General features: G+C 36.3%; 1 protein-coding gene across 11 annotated transcripts in view; it reads left to right on the top strand.

Annotated features, from left to right (window-relative positions):
- Su(fu) (suppressor of fused domain protein) overlaps positions 1 to 21,113 on the top strand; it is a 78,944-nt gene that overhangs the window by 1,872 nt on the left and 55,959 nt on the right. For 6 of the 11 annotated variants that reach the window (XR_013015720.1, XR_013015717.1, XR_013015719.1 and 3 more), the window contains exon 2: positions 2,295 to 2,441. Coding sequence is in view for 4 of the 11 variants with exons in the window: in XM_076461133.1 (XP_076317248.1) it covers positions 2,295 to 2,441 (147 nt within the window). In the remaining 7 variants the exon portion in view is untranslated. The remainder of the gene's footprint in view (positions 1 to 2,294; positions 2,442 to 21,113) is intronic. The other 5 variants (XR_013015723.1, XR_013015722.1, XR_013015721.1 and 2 more) reach the window with 1 other exon arrangement.

Here is a 21,113-nt window from a genome sequence, read left to right as displayed (position 1 = left end):
AAGTTCCAGTAAAAACAGTGTTATTTTTCTAATGTCTGTGTTGCTGTTTGTTTTACATGCATGCCAGTGCTTCTCTTGTGCCAAACTTGTGTACAGAATTTAATGTAATTTCCTTTTTCAATTATATTTCATTTTCAAGGGATAACAGGGAACTGTGTGGTCATGTAGGTTATTTTTTTTCTGTTACTGTCTACTCCAGACTACGTACTATAGAAGCAACTTTTCCTATTTCTGATCTGTAGCACATTTAAAAATTAAAGCTTGCATAATTAAAACATCATTGCCTATTGTACCTGGTTTTCTCTTTAACTAGAACCTACTGTAAATAAACTTAACAATAAAATATGTCAGTTTAATTTTACTGTTTAAGTTTTATTGACCAGTATATTTGTAATATTTTTAGCATCACTTGTAATTTAATACCATTACTGCTGTAAATACCTTTTAAAAAGGTTTTTTTTTTCTTAATAGAAAACAAATAGAGAAGTATTAGTGAAGGTAAATATTGTCATTTAAAAATAATGGTATGTGGGTGATTATACATGTAAGCATGTAACATCATAAATGTAATTTACACTGTTTGGATTATTGTACATGTAAATAAAATTAGTGTTTAGGAAAATAAAAAAAATTAAGATGGTTGAAGACAGGTATATGTACACAAACCCAGAAAACCGTGGTACTTCTTGATTGGGTATTATATCAAAGATCTAAAATTGTTATCACTAAATATAAATCTATTCTTGGTGTGACAAAGAATTATGCAACTTATTAAGAAGTTGTGTACTTTTATATGCATTCTTAGTTTAAAACCAACAAACCTTGTTTTCTGTTTTTTTTATGTAAGCACAGGAAAGATAAGCTACTCTTCCAGATTTCAAGTGCAAAACTTGGAAGTGGTATATCTGTATTTGTCCTTGTAGTAGTGGTAGTGAATGTTATGCATACTACCAATATATATTTCATGTATTTTATATCTGGTGTAGTTGGGTAATAACTGTTAGGTGTTACATGTATGGATTATGTGGTAATACACACACATACACACATATAGATATTTATCAAAGTACCATCAGATACATCTTTTATATTCTTTATATAGTGTGTTCAGCATGTAGATGTTATGTATTACATACGTACAGTGTAGTGGTATTCATATACTTAGTTCAGGTGAATGTATAAAATTATGTATGTTTGGTATATTTAAATAGTACAGTAGATGTTATGTATTGCTTATGATAATGTATATGCATACATCTTTAAGAAAGCTTGTGACATTTGTATAAATATGTATATTAACACAAACATACCCAGACAATATTCTTGGCTCTATTTTATTAGTATTCACATTATCCAAGAAATAAATCATTGTATAGTATTATATCAAAGAACTGAAATTCTGTTCATTGACAATAAAATGAAAAATATCCTGTGAAACGTTACTTGCTTTACTCTGTAATTACCAGAATGTTTAGCACAGGAAACCAGAAAGCAAATCTACTTAAAAAAAATTAGTTGACAAACTTGTACCTCTTTCAGGAATAACATATTTATTCAGTATAAGCATGTAAGAAAAGTAGTATTACCTTTAAATTTTGTTGTTTGTCAATGTGGAAGATTCATCATGTGTTTTTATTCCTTGTACACATCTTAAAGAATGCATATAATTAAACTCTATAAGTTTTATTTTCCAAGTCTAGTGCTCATGGAGTTAAACAGGAAGAGTTTTTTTTGTATTTTTTCTTGTTCTTTCCTCCTTGGCTTTTTAATTTCCTTGTATCTAAAAATAGCATGTTAACTGATCTATCTAGCATCTGTCTGAGTGGAAAGGAATGCCCATATGGTTTCAGTCTTATACTTCCTGTCCAAGGTGATTCAGATATTTATCCTAATGTGGTTTTATTCAATTGCAGAAATGCATGATTTTTTTAATAGTTCAATTTTATGACCTTATATAAAGTAATTTATTTTTATATACTACATAAAAAACACATAGTTCCAACTTATTGCTTTGCATTTTCTATGGTTTAAAACAATATACATTTCATTTTATACTTCATACATGTATGATGCACTTTGATAAAGAAAGGCATGAACAATATTTTATGTCTGTAGTACAAGTTTATTTGTATTTTAACTTTCTAAAAATTCTAGTATTTACGTGCCACTGATTTTTGCTGTTGTGGAATTGAATTTGTTTTAGTAAAGATTATTAAGTTAAATAGCTGTAAAAGTTATATCATTACCTTATGCTGTTCTGTTTGATTATGTAATTTTTATAGTGAAGATTATAGTGATATTTTTAGGTTAGGTGGTCCTGATCCTCTAGACTATGTCAGTATGTATAGTAATCCTGGTGATGAAGAGAAGGGTATTCCTCCACATTGGCATTACATCAGCTTTGGACTCTCAGATTTGCATGGAGATGGACGAGTTCATGAGTGAGTATGCTGTTCCTAATTTGCATAGAATTTACTAGATTCAGTGTTTGTGATTTGTGTAAACAATAACAGTTTCACTGTTATGGTTTTAGAGATTTACATTAAATGGGTACTTTATTAATAGAGTCTTAGTAATTTGCATGAAAAAAGAGTAATTCATGAGCATATTCTATATTTATTCATGATGTATTCTATATTTTGGCTGCTCTTGTCTTATTCTGAGTCATTGCCACCTTAATTTATGTTCCATGTTTACTACTTTTCTGTCCTTTATCTGTTATACCTATGGGTTTCTCCATTCTTTATGTATGTTCAATGTTGACTGGAATTCTGGATTGGTTAGATTCCACCTCAATCACCTTTATGTTCTTCTCTGTTTTAATAGGTAGTCTTTGATCACAACTGGGTGAGCAGTTTCAGCACGACTATGATTGCTTATGGTACACATTCTTACTTGCTTTTCTCAGGAACCTATCTTGGGTTTTTCTCAATGCGTAGTATGGTACTATTTTCTTGCCTTGCTCTTTGCACTTGTTTCATTTCCATATGTCTTTTATCAGCCAGTCTGCAATTTATCTGTCTTGAAGGGTTTAATTCACTCCACTACTCTGAAGTCTGGCTTTAGTAAGCTGCTGCTAAATGTGATTATCATAGTATATTAATCTGCTTCTTACCAAGCAACTTGGATGGTTGGATTTTTCAGTTGGATAAGTTTCCCTGTTCCCTACCTAATACTCTCATCTATTTAGGGATTGTCTTTTTATATACCCATCTACATTGGGACCATCCACTTTCCTCGTCAAATGGTTTTCTGTTACTCATGCTATTACAGTTTACTGTCTTGCTACTCAAATGGTTCTAATGCATTGGAGGATATGATTTCTATGGAAGTACTTCTCCCTTTTTGCCTGGTACATTTACATTTACCAAGAGAAGCTGTACAACTGCAGTCTCTTGTTAGGTTTATTTTGGATTTTTCCTCTCAACTTTTGCTTTCCTTCTTTAATTATACGTGTTGGTGGTTTCACAAATACCCCAATGCTGTTGAGTTTGCCACTTCCTCCTCCTCATCTGGATTTGTTTTTCTTCTTTGATGCTCATCTAAAGAGTTGGAAACCATGGGTTGGTCAGTAGAAGGTTTCAGGACAATGGTTTATGGAAGAAAGGTCTTACAGTGTTAACACCCTTGTGCTTTAGACAGTCCCACATGATCTTCCACTTGTCTGGATTTTGATTAGTCATTTTTCCCTTTGACTATTTGATGGTGGTGAATTATTTTACTCAGCAAGGGACATTCACTCTTATTCCCTTTATAGTAGACAGGGGATCTTTATTTTTTGAACCCATAACCTGGTGTGTCATGTTTCAGGTACTTTCATTGTTGTTACAGATCACCTGTATGTATATTAGTTTGTTATAACTTAGAAATACAAGCTGAAATAAAAAATGCTGCACTAATTGAAATAAAAGTAAGAAAATAAGGTACTACCATATTGGGGACTGGAAACTTCAAGAGGTAAGTTTTAACTTACTTACCCCCAAATGGTAGTACCTTATTTGCTTATTTTTATTTCAGTTCTTTTCTTCTTCACTTGGGAGAGTAGTCAACTTTCCACAACTATCTGCAGACAGTGAAGGATAATATAGATGTGGGATGTTGTGTGCTTGAGCACCCACATCTTGCTCTCCTAATTTATATATTTATTGCTAGTCTTTAATTTCTTATGTTAGACTAGCAGATATAAGTTAAGACTGATAGATGGTGTATCCCCACTGCAGTGTTGGTCCTACTTCCACTGTCATCTCCAAAACTTAGGATACATTTTATAATTCCACTTTATAGTTTGTACCCTTGGATCATTTCAATTAGTGCAGCATTTTTTTGTTTAATTTATTTTTGTTTCAACTTGTTTTTAAGCTATAACAAACTAATATATGTATATATTAAAGTGATTCTTAGCTACATCATGCAAATTTTTTTTTAATTGTTTTACTCCTAACCTTTAATTTTTTTTGGTATTGAGGTAAAACTTCTGCATGTGAAATATTTTTTCAATAAATCAAATTTTAAGGGTTGCAGAGTGACTTTAAAGTTTTGATAAATATCGTGATTCAAGATACTTTCATAAGAATAAACAGGGAACTTCTGGTGGCCTAAAAACACAAGCATTCAGTTCCCCCTCCTTGAAAAGGTAGTATTAGCTGTTCAAAGGTGGGGGTATCATGGTTATCAGCCACTCGTTGCCCATTAAGTGTTGATTTCCTGGAATCTGGGAAACCTCCTGCAGTGTTCTGTCAGAACATGAAGTATATATTAGTTTTACTGTTGACAACCTTGAGAGCCTCCTTGTAATCCTCTCTAGCTGGCTGAGTGTCTGGATCCTGGTCTAGGAAGTCAGTGGACAGATGAAGCTTTCAAAGAAGGATAGAGACCATCTAATCATAAAGTCAGATAGCTGAAGCTGCTGGATTGACTGTCTGTTGGTTTGGAGCATCTTCTGTCCCTTCATATTCCCTTTCTGCCCTTGCCATAAGTTTTTTTGTAGAAGAGGACACAGATGGATAAGAAAAAACAAGGTCACCAGCTCCCCTGACAGGTACCAGAAGAGTGATGAGAACTTGTCTAGAACAGCTTTTGATACAGCTGTGTTGATTGTGGCATTGGCGTGGAAAGCCTTCAGAAGATTCAGGTCATTGTTTGGTGCTGACCCAGACAGGAGCTTCAATCAGTGCCTTGAGGTAGATCTTAACTGCAAAGACACACATCAGCTTAAGACCATTTTTCTCCTTTATCTGTCACTTTGATTGAACTAATCATGAACAAGCCATATCATGAGAGAGTATATTATCTTGAACATCCACCTAGCATGGTGCATGGGACCAGGTGCCATAAAGTGAATGCCCATGGAGAAGTGACTCCCATGAAGATCAATGAGAGCCTTATGAAATTGCAGTAGTTTTCTCGAAGGTTCTTTCATTTTGTCGGTGAAGTTTCAGCCCAAACCGTTAACTCTGGGTCATTAAGCTGCAGTTGCATATGAATTTCTGTCAGTATGAGAATACATGCACTTTACTTTTGCCCAGTATTAACAGCTGTAGTGTCAAAAGACAATCCTATAACCTTCTCTTTCAAACCCCATTCATTAAGAGCTGCTATTACAGCTTTAGCTTGTTCTGATCCTGTTTCATTTGCTAACTTGTTAACTTCCAGCAGCTGGGAGGACCCATTGTCAGAAAGAGTAATTGTATGGCAGCAATATGTTTCTTGATTGTCAAGTTGCTGAGGAGTTTTTCATTCCAGTGGACAATCAAAGGCATATCATTGTGAAACTCATCTTTCAGGGTTTCTATGAGCATTTTTCAGTGATTCTGATGTATGCATTGGATGGAGGAGTGGTTGATGTTGAATTCTTCAGGAATTTGACCAGTTGAGCTTACTGCTTCTGTTTAGAACATAAATAGCAGCTCTGTCTGACAGCTTTGTCCTGTGAAGAGCCATAGACAGTGACTGAGATATTATGTTCTTTTTGACCCTTCAACAGCAATAGCAGAATCTTCCTCATCATTTGCAGATTCATCTGTGTTGCTTGTGGAAAATGACTCCAATTGTACTGTGTTTGAGGATGCTGTGACTTCCTTCTCTCATTGACTTCTTCATTCTTCTTCCATTATCTTCTTCTTCAGAGATCGGTTATCTTCTGTAGGTTGCTTGGCATCAGTTGGTCCCATTGTTCCTCTATGGCTTACTTCCCATTGAGCAATCAGGAATTCTTGATCTTGATTTGTTGTTATTGTGAGGTCATCAGAAATGGCTATATCAAACAAGTTGGTCATTTCTGCCTTAAAGTCATTCTTCTTCTGTATCTGTGAAGCTGATCTTCTGTTTTTTTCTTTCTTCAAACTTGGATAAACTGTGTACTACTTCTCTACTTCAGTAATTGCATTATCTTACGGATCCTTGGAATTTTTGCTTTCTCCCAGAATTCTGTTACATGTATGATTACTGTTATGGCATTTTCCCTAGTTTTCTTTTCCACTTTAACGTGAAGGTGCAGAAAGAATGAAGAACTTGTCCTTTAGAAGGAAGTTTAGTTCCTTCAGTCCCATCATCTGGTTTCTAAAGGTAATCCTTAGAACAAGTTGTCATGATCAATCATTGATAGGTATCAATTATTTTGAAAAGAAAACAAAACAAAATTGATTAGAATTTAATGAAAAAACTTACAGTAAATAATAAATATATGATAATACTAATTAAATAAATAAATTTGTCTCAGTGGTCTGCATACACCAGATTACAGCTGTGCTATACACAGTTAAAAAAAACTTCAAAATCTGCAGTATAGAGCAAGATCAACTGGAATGGTCAAAATGAGAAGTATAGCAGTAGAGAATAAATAATCAACTCCAAACATTTATGTGAGTCAATATGTGAAATTACAACCTCTGAGTATAACTCCTAAATGTAGTCCAAATGACTTAAAATTTCACCACAAGGGCTTTTTCTTACATGCCAAAAATTTTAAGGGTTAGGAGCATGACTTTTCTAAATTTCATTTTCAAGAACCATCTTAATATATATACACACAGTAAAAACCTAACCTAGAAACTACATAGGGCAGAAACCTGCACAAGCCAGAAATCTCAAAATTTTGCAGCATTATTGTAAGATTCCTCTATATGGCAGAAACTGCGTAATGCAGACAGAAAACTATATTTCACCAGCCTCATCTATCAACAAGTAAGATTAGAACCTCAATAAGGTGGAAAAAATGTTTTGATTGAATATTAATTTCATATTTAAGTAATAATTTGTTGAAATATTAATAAATTCTTGTACATTTTGTTACAATAAGTGTTGGTTAAATATATTGTTCTTTTTTCTGCTGTCAATATTCCGGAGGTCACTATTTGAAAGAACAATTGACTGTACTTTTAGTTACATTTGCTGATGGAAAACTAAAGAAACCATGGTTAATAGGTAAAAGTGAAAATCTGGGCTGTTTAAAAAATTTAAGAAAGAATTAGTTTCCTGTGGAATGGAAAGCGAATAATAAAGCGTGGATGACAAGTGCTTTATTTGTGAAATTTTTGAACAAATTAAACAAAAGAATGCAATAAGAAAATAGGAATATTCTACTTTTCCTAGATAATTTAACTTGTCACCCAAAAGTACAACATCAGTTCTACAGCCACTAGATAATGGAATTACACAATGTATAAAATTGAAATACAGAAAATTGATGCTTCAGCATATTATTGCAAACATCGACGACTGTAAGAGAACACCTGAAATGACCATGAAAATTGACATGTTAGATGCAATTGCATTTTTAAGACATTCAATCAAATTCATAAGAGTGTGTAATAAAGTGCTTTCAAAACTTTGGAGTTAATCTTGATAATGGCAGAGAGTGTGGAGATGTTATTTGTTATGATAATTCTAGAGAAATCCAAACTCTGATTGAGAAGATTGATGCAGATGATTCTGTCAGTGTGGAAAGTTTTCTGAATTTTGACAATAATGTTTTAACAGAAACTGATGAAATTGATTTAAAATCTACGATAGAATCACAAGATAGTAACAATGTGAGAGATTCAGAAGATGAACAAAATGTAAAAGATTGTAAGAAAACAGAAATTCCTACTTCATCGCAAGTTTTAAGTTGTATTAACTCAATCAAATTGTATGCAAAAATGAAGGGGAAAATGAACTTCATGAAAAGGCTCTAGAATTGGTGTTCTCTTTTAACCACATGAGAAAGCCCATTAAAAAAACAAAACAGTTGAAATTGGACACTTTTTCAAATAAATTTGATTAAGATTTTGTGTACTTTGAATGTCTGTTTTTGTTCTTATTCTAATAAATGCAGCATAAACAGTATAATAACTTTATTCACAAACATTTTACTTCCCTGTAGTCAAGGAAGTATAACGTTCTGCTCAAAAAGTATACATAATTAAGGAAATGCATGTTCACTGTCTAAGCCAGAAAATCTGCTTAAGCCAAAAATTTTACTCGGTCACATGCGATTTCGCCTTAGACAGGTTTTACTGTATATTATTTTTCATAGGCCTATTGCATGTTTTGCCCAGGATCTCACTCTTTAGTGAGTGGTGCTTGTCCAGGCATCCTTTTATCACTTAGAATTGTATTAAAACCCACATTGTAAAGCCAAGTTGACTTCATTTTCATAATTTCCATGCTCACAAAATACACACTGCTCATTACAGTCACATAAAAGTAGAGATCGTGTGATTCACAAGATCACTTGTAGGTTATTCGTTGTGATATATTTGATTCTTACGTATACCTATTCTGGACCTACTCACCCATCTCTAAAGCAGAAAAGGATAGCTGCCCATTCTTGCCATTTTTTAGATTGAATAAATTATGTTTTTCCTGCTTTTCAAAATATGGTTTTCATGGTCACCCATTGCACTCTATCCAATCTGAATGTTCCTCCAGACTGTTCACCATGTTTTTCCCTTCTGTTTTTTCCAGTGGAGTGAGAGAGTTCTTACCACTTTCTAGCTCCAAGCTGCTATGGTGGGGGATCATGGAGGCATTATCCTGAGTGAAAGATATTCAATATAAACAGTAATGCCTCCATTCAGTTAAGAGTAAGATGGTGGTGTCTGGTGTCTGCTGGTGTATACATGAATGGGATCCCTCATCCTACTCCCACATAGAAGTTGGTTCTTGATAGTTAAGTCTTAGATTTAGAGAGGAATCAGTCACCAAATGTTGTGTTATTGGGATCTCTTATTCTTCCCCTGCATTGGTGTCAGTTCCCACAGTTGAGTTTTGGATTTAGAGCTGAACCAATCAACATAAGTCATTACATGTGTGTTCAGAGTTTATTCTGCTTCCTCACTCCATTCATTTCAAGTGTACTTAACTGTGTTTGTATACTTGGTTGTTGCTCTGTTTCTTTCTCTTGTACTAACCACTTAATGTCTTTTTTACTGATGATGTTACTGCATTTGGGGTAGTTTCATTGATGGGATATATGTATATATATATATATATATATATACACATATACGCACATACGTAGTTCATTCTGCTCAGATGTGTCCTATTCTCAGATTGGTGGTGGGATTTCTCCCTCTGGTTGGCTTAACTTGAAGTGAAAACAGTATGATTCTCTTCCATATTCCCTGCATGGATGTCAGTTCCTGGTGGTGAAGTTTTGGATGTAGTTGACTTGCTATGTATGATTCGTCACTCTTTATTCACTATACACCTTGGGGCACATCCCCTCTTTTATCCATATAGGGTTTTGTTCCACAGAATTATTCACCCAGATCAGTCTCATCTGAGGAGAAGAGTATATCTGGTACAGAAGTGGTGCAGTTCTTCACATTTTATCCTCTTTCTGAGGGTTCTCCCTTGGGTCTGTCCTTTGAATGCTTTTGAAGGATACTTCTGTTATTTCCCATGCATTGGTCCCTCCACATATTAAACATGGGATTATAGTTATGAGTGTGAGTGGAAGTAAAGTACCTTGTCAGAAATATTTTTAATGTAGGAAAACTGTAGCATTTGTTTAAGTAGTGGCACTCAAAATGTTTTACGTTGAAAAGAAACAAAGAGACTATAATTTGAAATGACAGTTATTATTAAGATGTAGTTGTAAATAATTTTTATCATATAAAAGAAATCTTTTGTGCATAATATATTGCAAAAAACAATTTTAAAGGATAACTGAGTTTGTAATATCGTAGCTAAAACAAAGCTTAACAAGTATTAGAAAATACCACTCTCTTCAGTTCATTGTTATGCAAATCATAGGCACATAATCTGATTGTGAGACAACACTATTTTTACAAAATAATAGGCCTTATGAACATTAAGGAATTATTTTATAAAGAAGTACAAAAGCTTGAACAGACAAAATTCTAGATGTAATTACTAAATTATTTGTTTTATATATATTTTATCTTTATTGTTATAAAAGTACTTAAAATGTAAGAATTAAAAACTTAAGTTACTTAACTTGAAAATGGAAAGAAAATTTAAACAGTTACTCGTGATAATATTTACATTGAGAAAATTTGTGGTTCTCTAATTCAGGATGTTTTTGGTAACTTGATTTTTTTGTATATAAAAAAAACAACTTCCACATATCAGTTTTCATTGTACTCAGGGATGGTAAAGTGCAGCTGTAAAGAAGTAAAACAAAATAAAAAGTATTAACTTTGGCTTTAAGAATGAACAGTGAGTAATTGCCTATCACAATGTGTAGTTTCCTAGAAAGAAGAAGAGGTAAGCTAGATTTATTTGCATATAAAATTTTTTGTTATGTGGTAGTTACAAGATTGGTTAAATTGGCAGAATCAGTAAGTTTTAAGATAGAGAAAATAACATAGTGTTAGAGGGGACTTTCAACATTCCTATTGAAGGTTCTAAAGTTGTGCAAATGAAATATGGAAACTGTAAAATGAAAAAGTGTTTTGTTCTTAAAAAGAATATTACCTTACACTCAGATTGATTTAGTTAAGACTTCTTAAATTCAGAGGCAATTATTTTGTCAAATACTCTATTACAAAATCTGAAATTTTGTGTACACTGAATTTTTATTGTTTACTAAAAGCTTGCCAAATTTTGTGAAGGTATATTAAAAGTTATAGTATGTATAGGATCAAGGCTACATGGTGGTTACAAGATCAATCAAGATGATCAAGTTCATATACAGAGAGTTAAACGTACTTTTAGAAGAATATAGAAGTATTTCCAAAACCATATCATATATTTTTTATTGGTATAGACTGAAATTTCAGCAGTTTGCTCAGATCACGTGACAGATCAAAATCATAGAAAGCTATTATAGAGAGACTACAAGTATCTTATAGTGCCATTAGGAAAATACTGAAGCACTTCCAACTAATGATACAGTTGTCTGGTCATCTGGACAAAACAAACCATCTCTCACCACACAAATATAAACTCATTATATGTCGTTTCTGTCTGGTTCTCTCAGAACAGAAGCAGAGGGTCACTGTCTGTTAGTTCTGACTCACCACAAATATAGGGTTTTTTTTAATGAACAACTGCATGTAATATACAGACAGAAACAAGCATTATCAATGAGGTATGACACAGAATAACTTGTTTGTAGCAGTTGAGTTTCAACCTGCATCCAGAGAAAAAACTCGTACGCATTTGGGGAGAATGTATAAATTCTGACACAGAATTTTGTATGTTCTGTCAAAAAGAGTTGCAAGCTTTATGAAAAATCCTTTCTAATCTCATGAGAAATATGTGAATTTGTGCTACTGCAAATGATAATGTCATTGTGCAACAGAACCTGCCACCAATAAGAATGTGACATTTCTACATTAAGTGATTCCCTCTTCAGTTCATGCTCATAAATCCTCATTCTTTTCCTCAGAACTGTCATGCACCAACATATTCTGAATTTTCTGAGATTTGTGGCTTTTTCATATAGTTTAAGTTTATATATACTCATCTTATTTCAGAGTTTGGTGTGAATACTGCTTCAACTGATGTGAGAGAAGAATTTCCTCACACAAAACAAACTGTGAATATTTCTACTAGAAGTTCCTTATCTGTGGTAAATGTGATGACCATTATCTGTTGTGTGGTGTGATCCATTATGCAGCTAGGACCCTCAGCTTCTTTCCTTCCACTCACTGCCCTTCTTTTGAGCCTTAAACTGAGATGAACAAATTTGAGCACCTTTCCTCCCTCTGTTTCTTTGCCTTGAGAACATTTCTTCCCTTATTTACTCTGTCTTCATCTGACTTTCAAAACCTAATGTGCAACTGTTATTCTTTGGGATGTATGTTCCTAACATTTTATTCCCTGGAACCCAGCAATTTCCCATGATTTGTTTCATATTATGCTTACTGGTTGGGTTCATGAACTCATTAGGCTGATATATTTGGACTTAACCATGGAAGATTGCCATCTCCACAGTGTTTCTTCTTATCAAATTCTTCATGTCATTATCCTCTTGGCTACCTTTGGAAGATATTGTTTGGGCTGGAATGTAGACCACTTCCATTATACCTTCATTGCTCATTATTATATGCATGACCTTGCTGTGTCTTCCTCTGTTAAATTTGATCTCTTTCCATGATGTTTTTGCACATATCAAATTTCCTTTGATTGGGGTATGTCTTTTCATTTCATTTATATTTTTGTTTCAGAAACTCCAGTTTTAACTACTGATAATGGGATCCTACTCTGTAGTGGGTTTTGCTTGGCAAGGTATGCTTTACCTCAAATCCACACTATATACTGATTGCAGCATTTTTGCTAGACCAGTGGTGTGTGTGTGTGTATATATATATATATATATATATATATATGAAGTTAAATAAGAAAACAAAATCATAAGGAGGACTGCATTAGAAATAGCAAATCCCAACCTCTGATTAATTATAACCATAATTTTTAAGCTAAAACAAAACATTTTTAAAAAAAGATCCTAGGGTACAAGCTGCAATGAGGCAGTTTAGTTTTTAGTTAAAAATAGGGTCATAAAAGAACTTGGCACTACTTAATGCAGATGTACACATTGAGCTGTATATAAAACCACGACAGTCACAGTAAACTTAGTATGCTGATATGGTTGAACGTCATGTTAATTAGTGCCTCTACCATACTGGGGAGCAGGAATACTAACTTCAAGAGGTAAGTTTCATCTTACCTATCCCCAAATGGTAGTAACTTATTTCTTTATTTTCTATTTTTAACTTTTTCTTCTTGTGTTTATCTTTTTCTTATTCTTATTTTAACTTGGGAGAGCAGTCACCTTTCCACAATTGTCCATAGTTGTGGGATTGAGCACCATCTTCCTCTCCCAATTTCTAATCTAATCATGTCTATTTCTTTTGTGAGACTAGCAAATTGGAGGTTAAGACTGATAGGCAGTGTATCCCCACCACAATGTGGGTTCTACTTCCATATCTGCTGGACTGCCTCTCATGGACTTCATGAGTGAAACAGAAGAAAATCACTGCCTATCTCTCCTGACACATTGATTGAATGGGGTCAGTCTGTTTTTGAAAATAGGGAATTGCAAAATTTACATTTTTATTCTGATGTGACATTCCTTCAGATTTCCCAACATGTTTATTTGTCCTTCCTTCTTTTTTTTTTTTCCAGTGGAACATGAGATTCCTTACCACTTCCCAATTCACAGTTGCTAGACCATAGAGGCTTCCTCTTGAATGAGATTAGTAATTCACATTACCATACATACTCATGATTATTCACTCAGTGGAAAGAAGGCACAGCTGGTTTCCCTTCTATTTCCGCTGGATGCTTTTTCTCAAGTTAGTTGGAGGGTATCCAACATATGTTGGATCCTTTTTGTAATGTCAGTTCCAAGATACAACACTCTGTTTCTATGAGGCTTTCTCTTCTTCTTAATTCTGATTGAAGAAAGCTCTTTACATTCTTCTACAGTTGAGTTTGGGAGAACTTACCTGCCAGGTAACACTTGGCAACATGAAGTACGCTCTCTGTTTCATATCCTGCTTGTAATTCTGGATGCAAAAGTGCATGGGTCAGTGTAGGCACACTAATATCAAACCAAGCAGAAAGCAACTGTTCAAAATGAATGGGTGAGCTTGGAGAAAATGAAGCACTCCTGTGGAGGTACTATCTCCTCTTCCATGGCTTGCCTGTCTCTACCATCACAAATTATCAGATGTCATCTTCCACCACCCTCCTTTCCTGATACTGACAAATGATTTTTTTTTCTACCCTCTTCTGTTCACCCTTTATCCATAAGCCCTCCCCTCTTGTCCTGCTCCCTTGCCTGATTGGAATCTAAATATGGTTTTTCATACACTTAATCAGGACCCATATGAACCTCTTACAACTTGTTCTTTAACCTTAAGGCTATTGACTGTTGGTATTGTCCATAGGTAATGTCTCTCTCATCATATTTCATTCAAAAAAATAAAACTATTAGATTAAATTTTTGAAATTTGACAATAACTTACCAAAAACTATATAGTTCCAAAAAAGTAGGATACTTAATTTTTATTTTTTCTACTCTTTGCTCTTGGACTAAATAGTTCACTTGCAAGGTAATGCTTATGTGAAGTAAAAAATACTATTTAGTACCTTTCAGTTTTCACATTTTGTTTGCATAACCTCTAGAACCTCCTTAATGAATATCAAGTGTTTGCATTTTATTTTCCTTTTCTTCTATATATCACTAACTCTAGCAATTATCATAAATGTACAGTGCAACGAAATGTTTAAAATTAAGGAAAGAAATATGTATATACATTTGATGCTTCATGGAATAATCATAAATAATTATTTTTAGCTCACATGTGTACTTTCACATCGTTACTTTTTTCACTACGTTTTATTTTTAATGCTTTATTTTCTTCTTCTATTTATTATTGTTGATTATTTTTGTCAACAAACATCAACTGGTGCCCAGTGGGTGATATAACATTTTCTTTGTAAAAGTTTTTGCAGTTGCTTATTTATAAAACACATGTTGAATGAAGCAAAGTGTAAATTTAAAAAAAAAATCATTAAACCTTTCAAATATGAATTTTGAAATATGAATAGTACACAATTAAATATAATATAAAATCAAAATGTAATTTAATTTTTTATCAAACTAATATGTGGAAGGTGAGAAGAAAAAGTCAACTCCTAAGAATAACCCCTCAGTGTGGATTCCTGTACATGGTGAGGGACCTCTCAGGGAAGGTTCTGTTTTTTCTGGTTACCTCCTCTGGGATCTAAACATCCACCCACGTGTTTGTTGTGCGTGGTGACCTGTGAAGGGGAGGAGATGATCCTAGTGGTTGAGGAGTCCAACCCTAACACACCACTTTGGCCTTGAATTCCTGTAGACGGGCAGCCTTTGGGTGGCCCTCCTTGGGTCAGTCAGCTGGTCCACTTAGGCAAGAGTCAACCAAGTACCAGTGTTGGAAGTTCTCAACAGGTGTTGTGGACATTGTGTCTGATACTGGTGTTTGGGTATAGTGCTCACAAAACCCTGGCGTTGCTGCAATGTCCTTGCATGACATTGTAGTACATCCCCTTATAGGGCTCCATGGTGGGTGGGGTCAGTGGGTATCGAAATTTGACTTTTTCCCTATGGATCCTCCTAGGGAAAAATTTAAATAAAATAGTGAAAAACAGTCAATAGGTAAACGATCACGTCTTGAAGACTCTGAGCAGCAATCTTCAACATCTGTAACACACATACCTCATTTTCTTATATTACATTCTCTTTCAGAAAAACCTTTAGGGCAAATGTCCCCCTTTTTTATTCAGAAGGGACTAGAGGGACTTGCTGGATCTCCAAGTCAATAAAGAAGCTTTGATCTGGAGACATATTGGTTGAAACATCCACATCCCAATACAGTGAACTCCTCTTGAATTCAAAGGCAATCGGGGATGTACCTATTGAGGTTACCACTCATGCTATTGAATTCATCACGAGGAGTTGTTGTTGAGAGGGATTTGAAGAACATCCCTGAGTCGGAGATTCTTGCTCAAGGAGTTTCTGCAGTGAGGAGCATCTTCACTGGCAAAGATGGAGTTACACTGCCGATAAATATCCTCGTTTTGACATTTACATCACCATGTGCACCTGCCACCATCAATGCAGGGTACGTCCATACATTCCAAACCCTCTCCGATGTTTCCAATGTCGGAGGTTCGGGCCACTCAAAGACGTCATGTCGTGGTTCCCTGACATGTGCTTGTTGTGGTGGCAAGGACCACGATGCCTATGATTGTGACACAGACCCACATTGTGTCAATTGCAATGGTTCTCACCCTTCCTACTTTTGTTCATGCCCTAAATGGTTGGAGTAAAAAGAGATGCAGCATTTGAAAACAACTCATATAGCATTAGTTATCCTGAGGCCCGGAAATTGCTGTCCACCACTTCATCTTGGACATATGCTGCTGCACTTCGTTCCACAACTACAGTGGGAGTGCAGACAGATCTCTCTATGCCTCCAAGAGAATCGTTTTCAAAACAAATGAAAAGCCTTTTGACCTCCATGGTTAAAAAGGTTGATGAATCAACTTCTACACCCATCTCTGTTCCTCCCATACATTCCAACAAACCCCAAGATCCACATCTTTTGGTTTCAAATTCAGGCATTTCTTCAGATACATCTTTTTCTCCCACCCCAAGATACAAAACAATCATTCGTTCTCATTCTCAGTCACTGGAACCCCCTTCTAACAACAAAGACCTGCCCAATCGACCCAGGGCAGGATCTATGGAGGTCGATAGACCTCCTCTGAATAAGGACAGTAAGGAAAAAAGATGTGGTCATAAACAGAAGGGTTCTCCAGCCATTTCGCCTACTCATTAAAAATGGCCACCTTGATACAATGGAACTGTCGAGGTTTACGTTCTAAGCTGGATGATATCAAAACGCTGATTGCTTCCTACCATCCTGTTTGTCTTTCTTTACAAGAAACATTTCTCAAATCTGCTGATACAGTCTCCATTCGGCAGTTTTCTCTGTACAGAAATTACAGGTTGTGTGATGGTCGAGTACATGGAGGGGTGGCACTGTTGGTTGATCAGCATGTGCCCACCCATGTCTTTGTCACTCAACACACCCTTGGAGGCCGTAGCCATCTGTGTTTCCTTGGGTTATACCATCACTGTTTGTTCTCTGTACCTGTCTCCTGGAGAGACATATGATCAATCAGACCTTGATGCTCTCGTTGAACAGTTGCCATCTCCATTTCTAATCCTGGGGGATTTTAATGGACATCATCCCCTCTGGGGAAGTGCTGTTATGTATGGGAGAGGTCGATCTGTAGAGCGGATGCTCTCTGATCACAATCTTTCTCTTTTCAATACTGGTTCTTCCACTTACTTTCATGCACCTAGTCAGTCCTTTACTGCTATTGATCTCTCGGTTTGCTCCCCTTCATTATTCTCCCATTTTTCATGGAGGGTTGACAGTAATCCACTAGGCAGTGATCATTTTCTGATCCTTTTGAGAGAGACTGGCCGTGGTTGATGCCACCCTACCCGCGTGCCCTGGTGGAAGCTAAATCAGGCAGACTGGTCCACTTTCACTGCTCTCACAGAACTTGATCCTGCCATCGCAACTCAGCCATCAATAGACGACTGTATAGCAGCGGTAACTGACTGTATTATACAAGCAACTGCTCAGTGTATTCCTAAAACCTTGACACGTTTTCCACAATATCCTCATCCGTGGTGGAATCCTGCTTGCCACTTAGCACGGGAGGCTCAAAAACGGGCCTGGGATACTTTTCGTAGATATCCCACACTTTCAAACCGTGTTGCTTTCCAACGGGCCCGTGCACATGCTAGGTGGGTAAGACATCAAAGCCAGAAGGAATCTTGGATTAAGTTCACAACTAGCATATCTTCTACCACCAGTTCCAAGATCATATGAAACAGGATTCAAAAGGTTAATGGGCACTACAATTCTGTCCCCTCTCGATCTTACTCTCTGATGGTCAGGAGGTGACTGATGTCCAGAACATCGCTGACACTCTAGGTGAAAGCTTTTGCCGGGTATCTAGCACTTCTACTTGTTCCTCCACCTTCCTGGCCATCAAGACTCGGGCAGAGCAATCACCTCTTTCCTTTCGAACTGACTGTTTCTTTGACTATAATTGTCCCTTTACCCTGGTAGAACTGAAAATGGCCCTTCATCGGTCTGCCAGTACGTCTGTTGGACCTGGTGGTATTCATTATGACATGCTGTACCATCTATCTCCTGCTTCTCTTGATGTCCTTCTGATTGTCTTCAACTGGATCTGGCAGGAGAATGTTTTTCCTAATGCCTGGTGCAAGGCTATTATCTTACCTTTCTCTAAGCGTGAGAAAGATCCCAAGATTCCTTCAAACTACTGTCCAATTGCTTTGACGAGCTGTCTCTGTAAGACGTCAGAGAGGATGGTTAATGCTCGTCTTGTTTGGTTTCTCGAATCAAACAACTCTTCTCACCCACCCAGTGTGGGTTCCAACAACAGCACTCCACCACGGACCACCTAATTCGACTTGGAACATTAATCAGAGAAGCCTTTCTCAAACGACAACATCGTGTATCAATATTCTTTGACATTGAGAAGGCTTATGACACAACATGAAGGTATGGCATTTTGCGAGACCTCCATATATATGGGTTGAGTGGCCATTTACCCATGTTTAGTAAAAAAATTTTAATGGATAGGAGATTCCAAGTTCGTGTGGGTTCGACACTTTCCCGTTCTTTTCTACAGGAACTTGGGGTCCCTCAGGGCTGTGTTTTGAGTGTCAGTCGTTCAACATGAGATATATTGAGCGGCAACTACAAACTGCCCTCCATCGTGTACTGAAGTAGACCACGGCGAACTTCTTTACTTTCTCTCTCTCTAAAACCGTTTGCATGCACTTTTGCTGCCAACAGGGTATTCACCCTGATCCTGAACTCCGTATCTGTGAAGTTTCACTGCCAGTGGTCCCTGACACCAAGTTCTTGGGGCTTATTTTTTACCATGAGCTGACCTTTATACCAGACTTAAAGCAGCTACAGGTCAAATGCACAAGAGTACTGAGCATCCTCTGTGTCCTCTCTACCACCAGTTGGGGAGTGGATCAGTGTTCTGTGTTAAAGATATATCGGGCTCTTATTCGATCGAAACTTGATTATGGATCAATTGTTTATGGCTCTGCCAGACCCTCGGCCTTAAAGATGCTGGACCCCATTCATCATCAAGGACTTTGGCTCTGCACCAGGGCTTTCCGCACCTCCCCACTTCAGAGCTTATACATAGAATCTCATGAACCTTCTCTGCACCTTCGCCGTTTGCAACTGTCTTTACTATATTCTTTGAAACTTCGCTCCTTACCAAAGCATCCCACTTGGGGATGTGTTTTCTTTCCTCAGTGGGCCATACTTTTTCAGAACAGATGATCTGTCATTGCTCCTTTTGGCCTTCGCGTCCAGGTGCAATTATATGAATTGGGTCTGTAATTGGATAATATTGCAGAATCCACTGGTCAGCCCATCCCACCATGGCTTATTACAGTCCCCAAATGTGACCTTTTTTTAAGTCATCTGAGAAAGGCAGATACTCCTGATTGGAAGTACTGTCTTTTATTTACTGAACAATCTTTCCATTCCGATTTATACAGATGGTTCCAAATCAGGTAACTCTCTGGGCTCTGCCATGGTTTGTTGCAGTTCGGTGGTTGCATGCAGAAACCCCCTCTACAGCTTCTGTGTTCACTGCTGAACTGTACACCATTTCTCTTGCCCTGGATCATATTGAAGCTAAGTAGTACTCCAACTGCACTAGTTATACTGACTCGCTTAGTTCTCTTCTGGCCCTGGAATCGTTTCACGTTGGCTCACACCCTGTTCTCGCTGATATTCAAAACCGACTGGCCCATTTCTCATTAACATCTACTTCTATCCAGTTTCTCTGGATACCAGGCCATGTTGGTATTCCCGGGAACGAGCTTGCAGACATGGCAGCTAAATCTATCTGCTCTGGCACTGTCACCACTGTGCCTATTCTATACATAGACTATGATCCTGTATTCAAGGCTCAGCTCCATGCCAGCTGGCAGTCAACTTGGAGTGAACAACACGACAACAAGCTTTTCCAAATAAAACCCTATATTGGACTTTGGCTGTCTAGCTTCCATAAGGTTCCGAAGGAGGAAGTTGTTCTAACTAGACTATGCTTTGGTCACAGTTTTTTAACTCATCGTTTTCTTTTATCTGGAACTGATGCACCAGTGTGTAGTCTGTGTGACACTCAGGTCACAATAAGCCACATTTTACTTTCTTGCCATCATTGAGAGCTGTAACGATGGCACCATTTTAAACATGTTGTCCCAAGGTTTGTCCATAACGTTAGATAGTTTTATTGGTGATGGTGACACTGTCCACCTTGATAAAGTTTTTAGTTTTTTAAAGGCCATTTATCATTGTAATGTCATTTAAGTTTTTTAATTTATACATTACACCTTTTTTAATGTGGTTCCCTTTTAAGAATCACAGTCTCTCTAGTTTGCTTTGAAATTAGAAATTGGCCATAACATTAAATAACTCAACACCGGTACTGGAAAGGCCAACTTCAGGTGACTGATGCTGCTGTTTGAACTACCCGTTAGTCGTGGCAAGTTATTATTACAATTTTGTTGCATGTCTTTTGACACTTTTATTACTTTACTTTTTGATACTGGCCATAATGACGCATAACCCGGAACAAGGACTGGAAAGGCCAATTTCAGGTGACTGACGGTGGTTTTTGTACTTACCTGTTAGTCTTCCTGGTGGGTTATGATCATTACCATTATGCTAGAGAAAGTCCTTTACAACTTCTCTAACTCTGCTTTCTCTCTTAACATTGTAGACTAGGTGTCAACATTGGTTTTATGCTTTTTCTGTTTTTCAATGCTGTTTTGTTTTACCTTCATTTCCTTTCATGAATTTTACTACATTTACTTTATTTTTTACCTTTTTACTGGATGTTTGGTGCAGATAGCCTAGCTGCTTTGTGCCATAAAACACTAAATTAACCAACCAACCAACCTAAGAACAAAGTTTAACAATTATGCACTTAACAACTGTATGCTTTTGCAGTTACTTTCCATCACATGTTCCATTGTAAAATGTATGGGAAATATGTCTTGAAATCTGTTCTTTCAGTTATTT

The sequence above is a fragment of the Tachypleus tridentatus genome, chromosome 10 (genome assembly GCF_004210375.1).
Source record: "Tachypleus tridentatus isolate NWPU-2018 chromosome 10, ASM421037v1, whole genome shotgun sequence".
Taxonomy (NCBI): domain Eukaryota; kingdom Metazoa; phylum Arthropoda; class Merostomata; order Xiphosura; family Limulidae; genus Tachypleus; species Tachypleus tridentatus.
This window is presented reverse-complemented; position numbering and strand designations above follow the sequence as displayed.